Genomic DNA, 16966 nt, shown 5'->3' on the forward strand with positions numbered 1-16966 from the left:
CAAGACCTGGACATCAAAAGACTGCGATAAGAGTTGAGCCTGTTGAGGAGGTCAACAACAGATGAATGTCCAATGGCTTAGGAGCAATTATCGTTTGTGGTTGGGGGAAAGAGAAGCGAGTACGAAAATAAGCACAGTGGTGTCCAATCAGACGAGTTTATGGATGATTCATCTTGAAATGGTCCGTTTCTGGTTAGTGCAATCTCTACCGGGGCCATTCAGAGACCTGCCAGCAAATCACATCTCTCCTTCAGAATCACTCATCTGCAGCTCCAGAGTCATAAATGATGAGGCTATCCTCGATAAAGAAGTCGACTCATCTCGATTCACCAACTTCATCAATATAACAACCGCATCAAACCCGCCATTCTCTTCGACTTCATCATCATTCACTCCAACTTCTTCAACGCCTTACACATGAGTGTAACATCAACTCTCCTACCAACTTCTCAACTACAACTTCAGCAATGATCAAATTCACAATCCCCAAGTGCGCTACAGGCCTGCGCGAAATCGATCCTTCACTATTAGATCTCCGCCCCGAATCTGAAATCATCGCTCAGCTCCAAGCATATCAACCCATCACCTCGGAGAAGAATGTCTGGGCAGTATGGGACAAAGGCTTCTACGCCATGTACCCCAGCCATCAACAGACAGTGATCAACTGGGTCAGACGCCTCGGTCCTTCTTGGACCGTCCGTCTGGTAGACTTCGTCGAAGGCTCGCCTAACAACATTTTCAAGTATGTTGGCAAAGAGTGGTTTCCAGAAACCTTTGTCAATAAAACCATGGATGGAAAACATGCACCTCAACATGCAGCGGACCTTGCTCGCTTGCCTCTTATTTACGAACATGGAGGAGTTTGGATGGACGTTAGCAATATGCTGCATATCCATCTTGACACGCTGTTCTGGGATCACATTTCATCACCCGATACGCCTTATGAAATGGCCGCCTGGATTATCACAGGGCAAATTAGAGCCAAATGGGGTGACTTTGGCAATTTCATGCTCGCTGCTCGCAAGAACTGCGAGTTTATCAAGAACTGGCACAAAGGGTACAAAGAGCTCTGGAAGGGCCGAACCAATGTCGATGGATTTCACAAGCATCCTCTCATCGCTGAGATCGGTCTCGCTGAAGGCCTTGCAAATCCTGAGGATGAGAATCAGATCTACTTCATGACAGACTATGTCTCTCAGATGGTCATTGGTGACCGCACCCGCAACCTTGTCGATTACACCACCGGCTTCGACGGTCGTGAATTCTGGGAGAAGAAGGTCTTCATGGTAGAGGGCATCGAAAACGGTATTCTCGGTGCTCTCAAGACCAACCTCGATGGTCAAAAGCAAGCCGACTATTTCCTCACCCGCCTTGATGAGCCCGATCTCGACAAGAGAAGTGAAGCCGAAGCGTTTATGGTGGAGATGCTCGAGAAGAGTCACATGTACAAGATGTATCACAACTCAATGGGTGATCGTCCAGCTTTAGGCGATCTTGTCAAAAAGAAGGAGAATCACGATATCACACATCGTCCTGGGACTTTTGGCGAGTTGTATCGATACGGAACTGTGCATTGGGAACCAACCAGAGAGGTTGTGAGATTGGTGCCACAGAGAAATGGAGACGAAATTATCAAGGGTACTCCTACGAAAACTGCTGCTCAATTCAGCATTAGTATACTAGAGAGGCAAAGACTCCACGACATGGACGGATTATATACGGCTTATTAGAATAAAACGGTGCTATGTTGCTAAACCTTACTTTCGAGTTATGTTTTGCGATACTTTTATAGTCATATCTACATATTTTCCAGTTACTATATATACCAATACCTCTAACCTTTCATCAAACTTTGAGTTTTTGGGGAGGTGCAGTCTTCCATATCTAGTCCGCCGTCAGGATCCAGTAACAAAAACACCAGAAAGTAACTTACATAGATTTCTATCCCAGTAGCATTAATGAGAAAACCTAGCCAGCCTCCGACAGCATAGCCAACTCTCAGAGCAGCCGTGATACCAGGCAAGTCATTCAAATCCCAATTTGTCGTCACAAGCGCTTCTTGCAGCGGGTTCTCGCCTGAGATGTATGCTGCACAACTTGGATATGGGTTCTGCCTCGTTCCAGGGAAGCTTTCGTGTAGATACTCGATAACTGTGCATGGCATGCTCATGGTAGTCGACCTAGAAGGGTGGCCTATAACGTGAGCTAGTGATACCAGAATGAATCTCATGGTGATGATTGATGTTGCCTTTTGCAAGTCAGTAACGTTAGGTCTTTAGTTGGCGAGGTGCTCACCCAAAACCAGGCCCTCAGCATCCAAGCACGGTGCTTCTCGATCTCTCTGTACTTGATACTGACATAGCCCTTCACCGCTGCGGTAGTAACCAGCGTCGCAAGAGTCCACGTTCCTATCCTATTCGACAATATCCCTCCCATGGCTTCACTCTCAATGATCAATGCTGCCACTGTTCCCAATGCCGAAAGTACCAGAACGACATATCCATTCAATCGGTGAAACTTGATATACTTCGGTCTTCGAAGAGCCGGTATGAATTGGAAACACACCAGAGCACCCGCGGGTAAGAACGTCACCAGGTGTAACAGTATGCCAGACCGCATAAGGCCTGGTTTCTGGAAAACATAACATTCTCCAGGAACAGACCACGGATTTCCTTTTGCGCAGAATACACCGTCGATGTTGATGTAGGGAAGTTGAAGAGTTGAGAAGAGGAATAGGATGCCACCGAAAATGCAGAATAGAATGTACGAGGTCGTATTTGTGAAGCCAAGGCGAGTTTTGAGAGCAGCCATGTTCATGACACGACAATTGAAGCCTTCCTCAGGCTTCGTCGAAGTCTCTCGAGAGTCTACGTATTCACCTGAGAAATGAAAAGAATTGTTGTTTGTGGTGGGCTGGTGCTTACGTGTGTTTATATTCCGCGGGAAATTTGATGCTATACTCTTTCTGGTCCTGAAGGATTCATCCGCCTATTCCTGGCCTATTACATCGAAGCGATCACGAGGATGAACAGGGGTTTACGGCAGTCAGGGTCTAATTAGAGACGGCCTTATTGGCTGGTAAGCTTTCGAGGACAGTCGGGATTCCGCGCGTCTGCATGAGTATCAAGCTATGTCGGTGGTTACTCTATTGGGATCAAGGTTCCTTTCACCTACATCGGCGGTATATCATAGATATTTCCCCAAATAGCCGTAGTCATAGACCCTAAATCTATGCGTTGAAGTCTTATCAATGATCCAAAAGCAACCTGACTTGATCGAACCCCTAAGAACATATCTAGCCCGCTTTGCTATCCTCTTCAACCTCTTCAGACAGCTCACGAATACTCCGGTGCTTCAACTGCAACCTCTCAGCTTTCACGCCAATGTCAGCCAACCTAACTGCTTCCTGAGCCGCTTTCCCAAAATCTGCCTCAACGTGAATGTCCAAGGTCGCATCTTTGAGCTAGAATCGTTTCAGTTATTATTCACCTTTCACACGCGGAGCACTTACCATCTGGAGTCCAGCCTCCGAGTTGGTTCCCTGCAACCTGACCACCATAGGAACTTTCAAGGGGCCCAGCTCGCTTGCTGCTGCGATGATGGACTCTGCAATCATATCGCATCTAGTGATTCCTACTACTGTCAGTTCATACTCATACCTTGGGAACAAACATACCGCCGTAGATGTTGACCAGAATCGCCTTGACTCTTTCATCAGACATGATGATCTTGAAAGCCTGCAGCATCGTCTCCTTTGTAGCTTGACCCCCAGCATCAAGAAAGTTGGCACTTGAACCACCATACAGACTAATCGCATCATTCGTCGCCATCGCAAGTCCAGCACCATTAACCACATTTCCAATATTTCCATCCATATGAACATACACCAGCCCATGTTTTTCAGCTCGCACTTCTTCTGGGATCTCCTGTCCCTTATCCCTCAGAGAAAAAAGCTTTTGCTGTCGCCCCCGCGCTGCGTCGTCGAAGAAGAAATCCGAATTGTTGCACATAAACTTTCCGTTTTTGAGAAACAAAAGATCTGTTTCCAGACTGAGCGCTTCATTCTTCCGAAATATGCTGAAAAGGCGTTGGATGACTTCTCTCAAGCTCTCCTTCGAGACCTTGCCTAAGTGGAAGCTCTGCGCTATGTCGGTGAGTAACTCGTCAGTGATTCCGGTGCTCAGGTTGAACTCGAACACTTCTTGAAACGCAGCCTCGTATATGACATTGGAAAAGCCCTGGTGATGCTTGGCATCTTGAATCTTGATTATCGGTCGATATCTTTCTCGGTCAACAGCCATAGTGAGACGCCACTTCTCTTCATGTTCCTCAACCTGTTCCATATAGACCGGAATCTTCAGGTCCCTGTGGTCTTTCTGTCCAGTGGTATCTCTGATATAGCGTAGTAATGCTTTTATTTGACCTTTTCCATATGTTTTGTCTGTTATTTCTGAGAACTCTCGTTCACCATGGATGTTTTGAGGCTTTAGCAGTGCATGAAGGTTTCCAGATTGGACATTAGCATGATGAACCAAACGATGTTTGTATCTCGTAGCTTACTTCCTCCGCCTGCTATACGTTGCATCATCTCTTCCCCAGCTCGCTTTGATCTAACGAGAGCACCCATTGGAATGGGTATTCCTTCCTAAGTAAAATGCCTTAAGCTCTCCGCATTGTAATTCCATAACTGAAGCCTCGACTTGGTTTTTTCATGAGCTTCTGTGACAAATATTCGTGTATATGTAGACATCTTGTCTGAGCCTGACATTCCCTTAGCAAGTAAGCGCAAAGGTTGGGGGACTATCAGTACAATGACCGTGTTCGAGAATAAAGGAATTTTTCGCAGTTGAGGTCTAAATCTAAGAGCCATGGCGTTGCAGGAAGAGAGGCTTCTATAAAAATAACAAACACCACAATCTCACAATTGATGATCTTGAAAAACGTTGCCGAGGCGATCAACGAGGGGTACTGGGACGCTTCTTAGTCACGTGTCGCCAGCAAACAAGCCCAATCTTGCTGTCACCAACTTCAATTGACGATGCATCACGGAGGAAATACGGAGCAAAACTAGCAAGCATTCAGGTTGAGCAATTATAGGTGTCAAATCTCAGGCGTCGCTATCGAATTTTGAGTGAGGGGCAGATTTGCGCGAGTAGAAAAGCGTTGTATGGGACGTCCAATTGATTATCAGTCACCGACATTGAGAACTTCAAACTGAGAGCACTTCAGTATACAATGTATCTGTAAATTCATGTCTATCATTTTCTCCAAGGTATAGTTCATTTTTAAGCACCCAACGCCGACCATGCAGTCTAAAAAAGCCTCATTATCTCACATCCTACGTAGATCTAAGCCCATAACCCCCAATCCGTGGGACCGTCTCCCAGTCTAAGCCTGATATTGAACTGCGCCATCTAAAAGTTGGTCACGTCGCTGACCCCGTTGGTGGCCTCCTTCTTCACGCGAGCGGCCTCGATGATCTCGTCGAGGCATCCGGAGCTGGCGGCGACAAGACCGAGCACTAATACAGTCAGTCATGGTGGGCGGTGATCAGCAACATGGGGGTACTCACGCGAAGGCGCGGGGGCCAAGGTCTTGGACTTGTACTCAGGATGAGCCTGGAGGCTGTTGACGGTCAGCAATAGTCGATATAAGCGATGGATAATACTCACCCAACAAAGAAGGGGTGATCCTTCAGCTCAATGGTCTCAACTCGGACACCTTGGTCATCCATTGAAGTCAAGGAAAGGCCAGCCTTCTCGAGATCCTCAATGTAGTCGGGGTTCACCTCATAGCGATGTCGGTGACGCTCCTCCACAACATCGGCTCCTCCGTACAGAGCCCGGAGCTTGCTCCATTCGGTGCCAGGCTTGAAGTGGGTTGTTCGGCTGCCAAGTCGCATGGTACCACCCATTTTCCTGTTATTTATTAGCATAACTTCCTTGATTCACGACATGGACTTACTCCTTGGAGCCCTCAGGCATGAAGATGACAACCTTGTGCTCAGCGGTGGCGGAGAACTCCTCGGATGTCGCATCCTTGAGACCCATCACGTTACGAGCGTACTCAATGACAGCAGTCTGCATACCCAAGCAGATGCCGAGGTAGGGGAGCTTTCGCTCACGAGCCCACTTGGCGACATCAACCATACCACGGATACCTCGAGTACCGAAACCACCAGGAACAATGATACCCTGAGCTCGAACAACATGAGCCCAAGCCTCGTGGAACTTGCGGGGATCCTTCTGCTGCATATCGGGTTCTAGATGCTCGGAATCGACGGAGATAAGGTTCAGCTTGCGCTTGCATCGCATAGCAGAGTGCTCAAGTGCCTTGTGAACACTGAGATACGAGTCGTCAAGACTGACGTACTTGCCAACCAAGACAATGTTGACGGGTTCGAGGTGTCGATCGGGGACAACGGTCTTCTTCCAAAGGTCCCAAAGAGCTTGGCCCTTCTGAGCCATAGAGGGAGCAACCTCAAGCTTCTCAAGGGCGAGACCCTTACGCAGAAGCTTAAGTAGACCCTCTTGTTCGAGGAGGAGAGGGACCTGGTAGATGGTGTCCATGTTGCGGACGCCAATGACCTGCTCATCTTCGACTTGGCAGCTTCGGGCGATCTTTGTAATGGTAGCGACGTCGAGTTCTCGTTCGCAGCGGCAGGCAATCTGGAGACGTTAGGCACGGACTGGTATTTGATCGCGAGGAACATACCACATCGGGGATCAAACCGGCGCTTCGAACTTGTCGGATGGCATGCTGAGTGGGCTTTGTCTTCTCCTCTCCATTGATAATAGGGACGTAGGAAACGCTGATGCTGAGGAAGTTGTCGCGGCCGAGTCTGTGTCGCAATTGCTTTATAGCTGTTAGTATTGAGCTTCGGGATGGGCCTGGGTTTCATACTGAAAGGGCCTCTACGAAAGGACCGGATTCGAGATCGCCAATTGTTCCGCCCTATCGTTAAGTCAGTCGCCATGCCAAGCAATCGGTAATCGGTAATCGGTAGGAGATCGTACAAGCTCGACTATGGTGGGTTAGCGAATGTCGCGTAAAATCTGGCCCAGGGAAGACGTACTGATGCAAACATCTGGCGATTCACCAGAAGCGTCAACTGGAATCTTGGCAACGCGCTCGATCCAGTTCTGAATGGCATCTGTGATGTGGGGAACGACCTCGAATGCTGTTAGACGGATCTACAAGATGGTAGAGCTTCGCAATGTACCTGAACAGCTACGAAATCGTTAGCATCCGCATAAAACAACAATCCCAAACGTAACACATACTCTTTCCCAAGTAGTCTCCACGTCTCTCCTTCTCCTATACATCAATTGCATTAGTGGTCGTGGATCGCGTATTGAATATTCGTGAGGATTCGTACAATGACCTGCTGGTAGATCTTGCCAGTGGTGATGTTGCTGTCACGGCTCAATTGGATGCCAAGGTATCTGGAGTACTGTCAGCCCCTGTCCAGCTTCGGTCAAGTCTTGTTGTCGAAGAACATACCGCTCGTAGTTTCCAAGATCGAGGTCGGTCTGAGGGGTCAGCGCAAAGTTTTTCGTCGGTGAACATTGAGCGTACCTCGCCGCCATCGTCGAGAACGAAGCACTCGCCGTGCCTGGGATGTGTTAAAGGAAGAAAGGGCCATGGGATTGAGTCGCAACATACTCGAGAGGGTTGAGAAGGCCAGCGTCGGTGTTGATATAAGGATCCGTCTAGTCGAGGGTTAGAATCGTCGGTGAGGGAGGGTTTCGTTGGTGTGGTTTACTTTGATCGCCTGGAAACGTTAGTCAAAGCTCGTTCGGTGATCATGGCTGTCGTATCGTACCGTGACTCGAAGACCGAGAGTCTTGAGAAGAAGACCAGCGCTACTGGCTAATATTGGTGTCAGTCGTTGAGAAGATCAGCACAGCTAATCAATTACCATACCGATAATGCCTGTGATTCACGAATTAGCACGCCCTTGGAAAGAATGCGACGGCGATAAGCTTACCTTTGCCGACACCAGAGATAACTCCGCCGCTCACAAGAACAACCTTCATGATGCCGTTTGTTCTTTCAATTGCTCGTTTATATAAAGAATAGAAACTGCTAGTATTGCAGGGCGGAGTTGCTGGGAGTTTTGTACGGCGCGTTCGCAAAAACTTCAATCAACGAAAAGAAAGATTCGGCGGTGGGGTACGATTTCTGCCACGCCCTGTGAAGCTCAGAACGTTGACCGCTTTCCAAATGCGGCTTAGAGATGACTCTGTGCGTCACGCCGTGGATTCATCCTGGTTGAGCCCCACCTGGCAGCCAGTGAACTGGTTCAACTGAAGCCATTCAGATATGGATGTGTTAGCAGCCTAAAGGTTAACCTTGTGGCCAGCAATCAACTACGTAGAAGACATTCGGAAGATAGGGGGAAGATAGAAAGTATCACATGCCATAATAAAGGAGCCCAGAGCTTGCGTTGGGAAGAAGTGATGGTCACAGTCAGGTACTGTTCCCCACTGTATCTTGTGCGAACGCAGTTATTAAAGAACCCCAGTTCAATTCCGACGATGGAAACTATATATCGTGCAACAAGCTCGAATTGACCTAGAAAGAATGCTACAGGATGAGTTCAATTTTTCCAGATAACAGGCTCCCTTGCATCAACTGTTATACGATTAGAAAGCTCCCAATCGAGGCCAAATTCTTGGTGCATCTCTTGCTACAGGTTAGCTAGCAATGGTGATTGTAAGGATCGCCAATGGCGGGGTAGTTTCACGATCCATCACCAATTGACCTCGGAAGCAACGCACAATTGCGTTGTTCAGCGGCACTTCGCATAAGCTCAGGTTTTTCTATGTGCCTTAATATTTCTCCGCGTGCTTAGTTGAACGAACCAAACTCAGGATGATAACATCACGGATTTTGCACCATGTTCGTTCTACGACAAACATTCTCAGGACGGCGAAATGCTTCTCCACGTCCTCAACTCGTACAAGTCCATACGATAGAACAATACGGAACCTCAAGATAACAGACCAGACTCGAGTTATATACCAAGGTATGGCATTTGTCATACTTTTTTGGGTATATAGAAGAGGTTGACTAATTACTGGACGCCAATCGAGTAGGCTTCACAGGCCCAGCGGTGCGTACGCGACTCGTCTCAATCCCACGCGTCACGAAGCTATTCAAGGACTGACTTCCCACGACGTAGGCAACCATAAATGCAAAAGACACGATAAGCTATGGAACCAATGTTGTCGGAGGAGTCTCCCCAGACAAAGGTGGCCGGTCACACCTTGGCCTACCAGTCTTCAACACCGTCAAAGAGGTGAGTCACTAGCTCTCTCAATTGCCCAATGTAATGGCTGTCCCAGGCGATGAGGGAAGTCAAACCAGACGTCAGCGCCGTCTTTGTCCCCGCGAAATTCGCAGCCGCAGCCATTCTCGAGGCCATTGAAGCAGAGGTTCCTCTCGTTGTCTCAGTCGCAGAGCATGTACCTGTTCACGATATGCTTCGGGTTCATGAGGTCTTGAGAACACAGTCCAAGACCCGGCTGGTAGGTCCCAATTGCCCTGGCATCATCTCCCCGAACCAGTGTCGTGTAGGCATAATGCCCTATAAGCAGTATACTCGCGGCTGTGTAGGTATAGTGTCCAAGTCAGGTACTTTGAGCTACGAAGCTGTCGGGTCTACCTCACAGGTTGGCTTGGGACAGTCTCGTTATAGGAATGGGAGGCGATATGCTACCAGGTAAGCTTCATCGCACGAGTTGACATGCCATTAACACATGACAGGCACGACCCTAGCAGATGGACTGAAGCTCTTCTTCGATCATGACGAAACCAAGGGAATCATCGTCATTGGAGAGATTGGGGGCGAGGCAGAGCTCGAAGCCGCGGAGCTCATTAGAGAACATCGCCGCACGTCCCCAAGACCCAAGCCTGTCATAGCAATGGTAGCAGGGCGCACGGCGCCTGAAGGAAAGGCTATGGGACATGCCGGTGCGCTCTGGAGAGATGGAGATGTTACTGCAGAGGCCAAGACTAAAGCCCTTGAAGATGCGGGGGCTATCATCGTGCCGCACCCCGGAGTTATGGGCGAAAGGATGAAGGAGTTGCTTGGGATGTAAGGTATTGCCTCATTAGGTGAGACAGCGATAGAGTTTTGTGTTGAAGCATAGAGTGTACTTAGTGGTATATACCAATAATAATTAACCATTCACAAAATAGTATCGCTTATCCGTATCCTGCATCGTATCATTTATCAGACCATCAAGCCGAAGGTATACCCAACCCTTTATCCAGTCCATTACCAAAACACCAAAAGGAAGCACCAAGATTATTTACTCCTTCTTTCCACCCAAGAGTCCGCCAACGGTGTTGCCAACGCCCTTTCCGACATCTTGTAGTCCTTGGGCAGCACCCTGTCCACCACCGACAACAGCGTTTGCTGTGCTGTTCATGGCTCCAGAGCCTGGAATATCCTTGTTGACGTACCCGCCGTTCTCATCACGACCTTGTCGCTCAGCGCGGTTTACGCCCTCCTTTGATGCGAGGTCACCGACGGGTTGGAGAAGTCCTCCTTGGCCGACTTGACCAGCGGCGAGATTATGGACGCCATCTTGGAGAGTGTCGACTTGTTCGACGCCAGTTACTTTGGTCTTGTCGAGGTTTTCTATCGTGAAGTTAGAAGGGAGAGAACGGGATGGGATAGGGAGATGTAGAGATCTTACGCTTGGCAGCATAGCTTGTCTTGTTATCCTTGGTGAACCAACGCAGATACATGTCCTCCATCCAAGGAACCCACTTCTCGTACTGCTCGTTATAGGTAGCCTTAGTCCACTCCATTGTGAAGAATATCAAACAAAATTATGTGGAATCTGCTGTATCGTTTATCGTCTTGTTTATCTTTGTCTCTAAGGCTGGAAGACCGTGCTGAAGACACGACTTTATACACATTGCGCGTCTTGCTACGTCATCCACTTTGCAAGGATCTGAAACGACGCAAGGCAAATCTCATAGGCTGTTTCATTTCTTGGTGGTGGTTGACCAAGACGCATTGTGATGCCATGCTGAGTCTTTTGGGTGTGGCGCGTGTCCCTCTAAAAACCGGTTCTCGTGGCGCCTCGACGTCATTTGGTGGGAGGACGACAGGGATGAGCCACGATGGTGTTTATTCTACGGTCCACCAATCAAAGAGGAAGAGAGCGAGATACTTCTTTTTGGGTGAGAGACCAGGAGTCACTGAAAATGAAGTTGATTGAAATGAATGTCTCCATTCTTAGAAGCCAGGACACCTGCACTTCGCCACGAAATTAAGAAGACTACCCTCAGGAAGCAAGAAAATACCGGACCTTAATATAGGGTGTTAAAATAACCTAGTAAAAGATATCCTCAATTTATGTATATTTACCTGAGCTTTATTGTCATTTAGGATGAAGTTGATTAATTTCTACTAGTCCTGAATATATACTGTGATCAATGCTGATCGACGTCTGTTGCAAGTCGGTTTTCGCCATATGTCACACGGTCAGTCCAGTCTGTCAATCCCATCAACATATCCAGATCCGTCTTCCGCAACGATAGAGCCACCGTCATTTCATCCTCCTTCCTTCGGGGCATGAAATACACAAGACCCTCTGATGCAGGACGATGATATGGAACCCTAATACTCCGGACATTCCAGGAGTCTGAGAGGTTAAAATCCGAGCTACTGCTTTCAATTTCGGCCCAGGAGACTATAGCAACATCTTGCTCAGGGTTGAAAATTGCGTCTGAAATAAAAGCCGGGTTGCCGATTGCTGTGCCCGTATTAAACATGAAATGTTCCACATCCCGACTGAGTGCGGGTGGAGATGAGGCCTTGTGTAAGTCCCTGGCTATTGTCTCGATACTCATAGTGCTCGGGTTGGTATAGCTATTGCATGTCATGTGTTGAAGTGCCCTAAGATGTTCCGCCTCCGCTGTTTGTGTTCGGGCTCCACGTGCATCGACCGTCCGAAAGCATCTCGCTGTCCACCCCGAGGTGAGTCGGCGGTCCCTTGCACAGCATATGTTTCGGAAAACAAAAGCGGAAAAAGCCTGATCAATATCCATATCCAAGAAGGATTCTGAGGGTCTGTCACAGTCCAAGGCCAAGTCCTCGATGTATTGCACAGCCTTTCGATCAAAAGTGAACAGAGCCCAATCAATACCTTTTGCCTCATACGATGGGCTTTGGGTTGACTGAGTATCCGGCACAAATTTGATGGGGATTCTGTCATGCCTTAGGCTCTTCTTGTCATTGTTAAAAAACGCCGCGTTGTTATGTGTTGACTCAACAACATCCAAGGATGGAAGTTTTTTCTCACGACAGGCTTCAGCCAACACTCGAACCATCATAATTAGGCCTGTTCTGTCGACGACTTTGCTGCTCATACTAATGGTGAGGATATCAACGTTTAGTTCGCGGGTGAACTTTAACTCCATCACAGGAGAGGGCTTCGAGTCCGCCAAAGGCTCCTGTATGGGGACATGACTCTCGTTGATCCAATGCATGGGGAATTTCTCGCCACTTCTACGTCCGAAATCCGTTGAGGAGGTCTTTAGAAGATTCTCGACTTGCAAGCAAGGCACCTCTCGAAAAGGGATTATCTTGTATTTATTGGCTCCTTGATCCGTGCATCGTTCGTGTTGGACTTGGCCGGCGACCCAGGGAAATTCTTCCGAAAGGAGTGCCAGGCCCTCGCGTATGTGGGAAATAAACTTGGGGTATAAATTGTCGGTTTTGGAGTAGTAGACCAAGCAGAGGCTGTAATACTCTCCGACATCGACTCTGTTGGTCAAGGGGTTGATTTCGACGTCTAGATCGATCATTTTGTATTGTAAGTTTGCTGGTACCTGTGCTGTGTTGATGCTGAGTTTCAAACAGTGAGAGGAGCCCTGAGCTCATGATATTGGCGAAGGAGAGTGAAAGAAGGGAAGGAACACATACAGAGCTTCTCATGGCAACAGCAATACAGTCTTTACAGCAAGTGCAAGTGTATCAGACTACAGGTAGGAGTGAAAGATGGGGTGGTGGCTTCATACTGCCGTTCTAAATGGTGGTCTAGGTAGGGGAGGAAAGAAAACTTAGGATCAAGTTTCCAAGCTTTAGATATCTTTTGCTGAGTTTATTTTAACACCCTAAATCGAGGTCCGGTATTTTCTTGCTTCCTGAGGGGAGCGCACACACTGCCACCCTCAAACCATTTCTTCTTCACTACAAGCTGTGACTGAGAACGGCCAACTCACGCTGGCAAGGGACTGTCGATCCACTAACTTGGTATTTATTTAGTGATTATTAATTTTGCTATAAACTTGTTATGTACCTGTTGAATTTCCAAGCATCTCAACCAAATCAAGGAATGTTTTAGTAAATCAGGTTCTGTTCCATCAGCCCAGCAGGGTCCGTAAATCACTGCCAAGTTTCATGTGATACCAACACATCCAATCAGCAGCGCCAACATAAAAGAGTGACACATTCCTAACCGCTGGTTCGCTCATTCTTACCGGCGTGAGCCTCAGTATCAATAGTAGTCTCGGGGTTGTTGGCATAGTCATCCTCACCACTGAGCTCCTCAAGAGTCTTACGGGCAGTCTCAGGAATTAGAAGAGTGGTGAAGATACCGAGAAGCATGAAGAGAGCGTAGATCTCAAGGACGTGGTCCATCCAGGGGGCCTCGTTCTTGTCGGTGGCACCGTGGGTGCGGAGGATGGAGATGGCACCCTGGCCAATGATGGAACCGATTTTTCCTGAGGCAGCGGAGATACCGTGGGAGGTAGATCGGTAGCGGGTAGGGAAGACCTCACCAGGGACAATGAAGGTAGTGGTGTTGGGGCCTGAAGTTGTTAGTTACGGTCTTTCGTGGAAGGAATAAAGACATACCGAAGTTGAAGAAGAACTGGGCAAGGACGTAGATGGCGAGGAGACCATTGGAGGAGATATGGTTGTAAGCAAAACCCATGACCTAAACACATTAGCCTTGTAAATTCCCAGCCACGACAACAACTTACAATGAAAAGGATAGTCAGGATGATGAAACCACCAAGCTGAATAGTCTTTCGTCCAAGGGTATCAATAGTAGCAACCGAGACCCAGTAGCCAGGAACAGCACCGGCCAAGACAATAATGATGTTACCAACAGCAGTGTTGTGCAGGTACTCGTACATGTTGTTGGCATCCTTGGTAGAGTAACCAATAACCTTGAGAATAGTGCCGTTGTTCAAGCTGAGACCATAAAAGGCCACATCAAGACAGAACCATGAACCAGCGGTACCGATGAGGATGGACAGGTTCTTCCACTTGCTGTAGTGCTGACAGAAGTCGCTCCAGCTGGCCTTGGGGACCTGGAGGTTAGACTTGGCGCTGGCATGGACCTGAGCACGGGCGACCTCGTCGGTGTCACCCTCACGCTTGCCATTAATGTAAGCCTTGACGTCCTCATCAGCTTGCTCGACGTCACGAGCGACGTCGAAGGTATAACGGGGAGTCTCAGGGATAGTAAGACGATCTATGCCAGGGTCAGTATGTGTTGAGAGATAGGGGCGTAAGTGACTTACAGTAGAGGGCAATGCAAGCAGGGACGGCACCGAAACCAACAAGGGTACGCCACATTTTGTCAACGGCGACTTGGCAGTCTCCAGTGCAGTGCTTGGTATCAGGGGCACCCTCAAGAGAAGACTTGAAGCCGAGGGTGAGGAACATCATGACGAGAGCGGCGACGAGCTGGCCAATACCCTGCATGGCAAAGACAGCAGCCATCATGGCACCACGCCACTTGGTGGTAGCAAACCTGTGATGTTAGTTAACCTGGACATGATCTCCTTGAACGTAAATGAACTTACTCGGAGGTAATGATGGAAGAAAGGGGATAATCACCACCAATGCCCACGCCCATAACCACACGCCAGAAGATGATAAGGCCAACAAGCGAGGTAGACGGTGAACCAGCAGTCAGGGCCTGAGCAAGAGTCGCAAAGATGATGACAATAAGCTCCAGACCATACATCCTCTTACGACCGACAATATCGGCCAGCATACCAAATCCAAGCTGTCCGATAACAGTACCAGCAGAAGTCGAAAGCTTGATGGCGTTGTCAGAGCTGGTAGCAAGCTTTCCCTTGCCAGGGTAGTACACAATACCCAGCATGATGGTCAACATGGACACGCAGAAGATATCGTAGGAGTCAGTGAAGAAACCAACACCAGCGACGATACAGGCGCGGACATGGTACCAGCCGAAGGGGGCCTTGTCGATCTCGGCGAGGGCAAGACGACGACGCTCATTGGGGTCGGCGATGTGAGCAAAGTCGTTGTGGAAGTTGTGGAAGGCATTGTTGCCGCCGCTTGTCTTGGCGACGGGGCCAGGAGTGGCAGCCATTTTAGGAAGAATTATTTTAATAAAGAACGATATGAAGAACAGAACTGGTCTTGAATTTCGTGTACTGTACGTACGTGTACTTGGAAAGGGAACCCAGCGGCACGTTCACAAGTGAAATTATCCTTGCAGCCAAGAACAAGCCAAGAGATCTAGAAAGGAACAGAACGATCTGATATATATAAAGCGGCCTCGATATTAATCCCCCATAGTTCTCTCTCGTACAAAAATCCCATCAAGAGCCGTCCGAACCGAGACGCACCAGTCAAATTTTGTTTCTCGAGGACATGCTCTTCTAGAACTCAACATGCTATCTCCTGAGTCTCCATGCTCGGTATAGGATGAAGCACACGACAGTTATAAGTGAGGACGAATAGACGTCGAGCTCGGTTCCCACGTGCATTCAGGCGTTGAGATTGCTTGGCTAGGAGCGTTCCAGGGTCTCGGGACACGGCACGGAATTAGCGTGGCTCCGACCCGCCTTGGCATCAAGAGTGACAGATTGAGGTGCATCTGGACTTGAATGGAGACACCGAGAGAGTAAGCTTGTCATTAAGGACTAAGCTTGTTGGTGGTAAAGTTTTGCTGCATTGGGACACCGAAGGCGTTTGGAGTCTTCAATATTTCGGGTATCACGGCTTCAGCTGAAGAGAAGCGTCGATTGTGTTGCCGCTTTAATCCCGCGGGCCAAGACTTTTGCGACTTGGAGAGCACGTGTCTTCCAACGACTCTTCTAAGTCTGGGTCATCGAATTCTGCCTCTGTCTTTTCTCTTGTAACCTATCTCTTCTTTTCGGGCCGTCGCTGCTGAAGGTGTTGTTGCATTCGCTTATACGCAAGGTTGTCGCAATCTTTGGGCGCGCATCATACGTCAACTTCTCACCTCACTCTTCAAGCATCACCATGTCAGAACCAACAGAACCACCGCCTCTATCAATCGAGATCCTGACCGATCCAAAAGAAAAGAAAGATGCTCTCAAACTCATCGCCGACAGTGTCGCGCAACAACGTCAAACAGCATCACGCGCCATGATCTTCCACCCAATTCCCCTCTCTGCCTTTATAGCCATTCTCGCAATCGCACACTATGGCGCGGGCATTGGCAAAGACATCAGCACTATGCTAATCATCTATCCCGGTATAATACTCACTTACCTCGTCGCAATTCGATATTGCACCAGCGCGTACATTCGCATCGCTGAGGAGACCAGCTGGCTTGACTGGATGATGAAGGATGGTGTTGAGGACACCATCATCGGGGCGCGCTTTGGCAAGGATATCATCGCTGCAGTGGTCCTTCGATTGGAGAAGAGCAACAACACTGCTTTCATTCGTGCATGGACAACGAGAGCGCGGTACAGACGGCGAGGACTTGGTGGTGATGTGCTACGCGAAAGTGTCAGGATTGCGAAGCAGAAGTTGGGCAAGAACTGCACCGTTGAGTTTGCGCACGATCACGCAAACAGCGAGATGCCTCTCCATGAGCTCTTCAATGCTCCTTTCCTTGCGCGACAAATGAAAGCCAAGAAGGCGCTCAGTGCAGCACTGAAGGACTGGGAGGAGGGCAAACAGGGACCTCAATAGCCGACGAGA

The 16966-nt window shown here is 48.6% G+C and overlaps 9 protein-coding genes; 3 read left to right on the forward strand and 6 right to left on the reverse strand.

The window, feature by feature from the left end:
- Positions 1-467: 467 nt before the first annotated feature.
- On the forward strand, positions 468-1730 carry FFUJ_14524 (related to capsule polysaccharide biosynthesis protein; the record flags this gene model as incomplete). Its single annotated transcript, XM_023576468.1, has 1 exon — positions 468-1730. One exon carries the CDS (start codon positions 468-470, stop codon positions 1728-1730), a length of 1263 nt encoding a protein of 420 aa, XP_023429672.1.
- Positions 1731-1845: 115 nt separating this feature from the next.
- Positions 1846-2811, reverse strand: FFUJ_14525 (uncharacterized protein; the record flags this gene model as incomplete). XM_023576469.1 has 3 exons in its annotated part: positions 1846-1884; positions 1934-2248; positions 2296-2811. 3 exons carry the CDS (start codon positions 2809-2811, stop codon positions 1846-1848), a joined length of 870 nt encoding a protein of 289 aa, XP_023429673.1.
- Positions 2812-3295: 484 nt separating this feature from the next.
- Positions 3296-4301, reverse strand: FFUJ_14526 (related to LSC2-succinate-CoA ligase beta subunit; the record flags this gene model as incomplete). XM_023576470.1 has 3 exons in its annotated part: positions 3296-3463; positions 3512-3633; positions 3677-4301. The coding sequence occupies 3 exons, from the start codon at positions 4299-4301 to the stop codon at positions 3296-3298; spliced, it is 915 nt and encodes a 304-aa protein (XP_023429912.1).
- Positions 4302-5414: 1113 nt separating this feature from the next.
- Positions 5415-8039, reverse strand: FFUJ_14527 (CTP synthase; the record flags this gene model as incomplete). XM_023576471.1 has 18 exons in its annotated part: positions 5415-5521; positions 5573-5625; positions 5673-5918; positions 5965-6668; positions 6715-6855; positions 6904-6954; positions 7017-7024; positions 7076-7172; positions 7223-7230; positions 7284-7317; positions 7379-7445; positions 7504-7532; positions 7579-7615; positions 7666-7712; positions 7766-7774; positions 7826-7872; positions 7927-7935; positions 7991-8039. The coding sequence occupies 18 exons, from the start codon at positions 8037-8039 to the stop codon at positions 5415-5417; spliced, it is 1743 nt and encodes a 580-aa protein (XP_023429913.1).
- A 1314-nt stretch (positions 8040-9353) lies between these two features.
- Positions 9354-10106, forward strand: FFUJ_14528 (related to succinate-CoA ligase alpha and beta chain; the record flags this gene model as incomplete). XM_023576472.1 has 3 exons in its annotated part: positions 9354-9601; positions 9678-9727; positions 9772-10106. The coding sequence occupies 3 exons, from the start codon at positions 9354-9356 to the stop codon at positions 10104-10106; spliced, it is 633 nt and encodes a 210-aa protein (XP_023429914.1).
- A 213-nt stretch (positions 10107-10319) lies between these two features.
- On the reverse strand, positions 10320-10824 carry FFUJ_14529 (uncharacterized protein; the record flags this gene model as incomplete). XM_023576474.1 has 2 exons in its annotated part: positions 10320-10651; positions 10710-10824. The coding sequence occupies 2 exons, from the start codon at positions 10822-10824 to the stop codon at positions 10320-10322; spliced, it is 447 nt and encodes a 148-aa protein (XP_023429674.1).
- Positions 10825-11454: 630 nt separating this feature from the next.
- On the reverse strand, positions 11455-12831 carry FFUJ_14530 (uncharacterized protein; the record flags this gene model as incomplete). The annotated part of the gene is made up of 1 exon (XM_023576475.1): positions 11455-12831. The coding sequence occupies one exon, from the start codon at positions 12829-12831 to the stop codon at positions 11455-11457; it is 1377 nt and encodes a 458-aa protein (XP_023429675.1).
- Positions 12832-13480: 649 nt separating this feature from the next.
- FFUJ_14531 (phosphate transport protein) lies at positions 13481-15377 on the reverse strand (the record flags this gene model as incomplete). XM_023576476.1 has 5 exons in its annotated part: positions 13481-13836; positions 13883-13964; positions 14011-14507; positions 14557-14789; positions 14842-15377. The coding sequence occupies 5 exons, from the start codon at positions 15375-15377 to the stop codon at positions 13481-13483; spliced, it is 1704 nt and encodes a 567-aa protein (XP_023429676.1).
- Positions 15378-16276: 899 nt separating this feature from the next.
- Positions 16277-16957, forward strand: FFUJ_14532 (uncharacterized protein; the record flags this gene model as incomplete). The annotated part of the gene is made up of 1 exon (XM_023576477.1): positions 16277-16957. The coding sequence occupies one exon, from the start codon at positions 16277-16279 to the stop codon at positions 16955-16957; it is 681 nt and encodes a 226-aa protein (XP_023429677.1).
- Between the last annotated feature and the right edge of the window lie 9 nt (positions 16958-16966).

The sequence above is a fragment of the Fusarium fujikuroi genome, chromosome FFUJ_chr04 (assembly GCF_900079805.1).
Source record: "Fusarium fujikuroi IMI 58289 draft genome, chromosome FFUJ_chr04".
NCBI lineage: Eukaryota > Fungi > Ascomycota > Sordariomycetes > Hypocreales > Nectriaceae > Fusarium > Fusarium fujikuroi.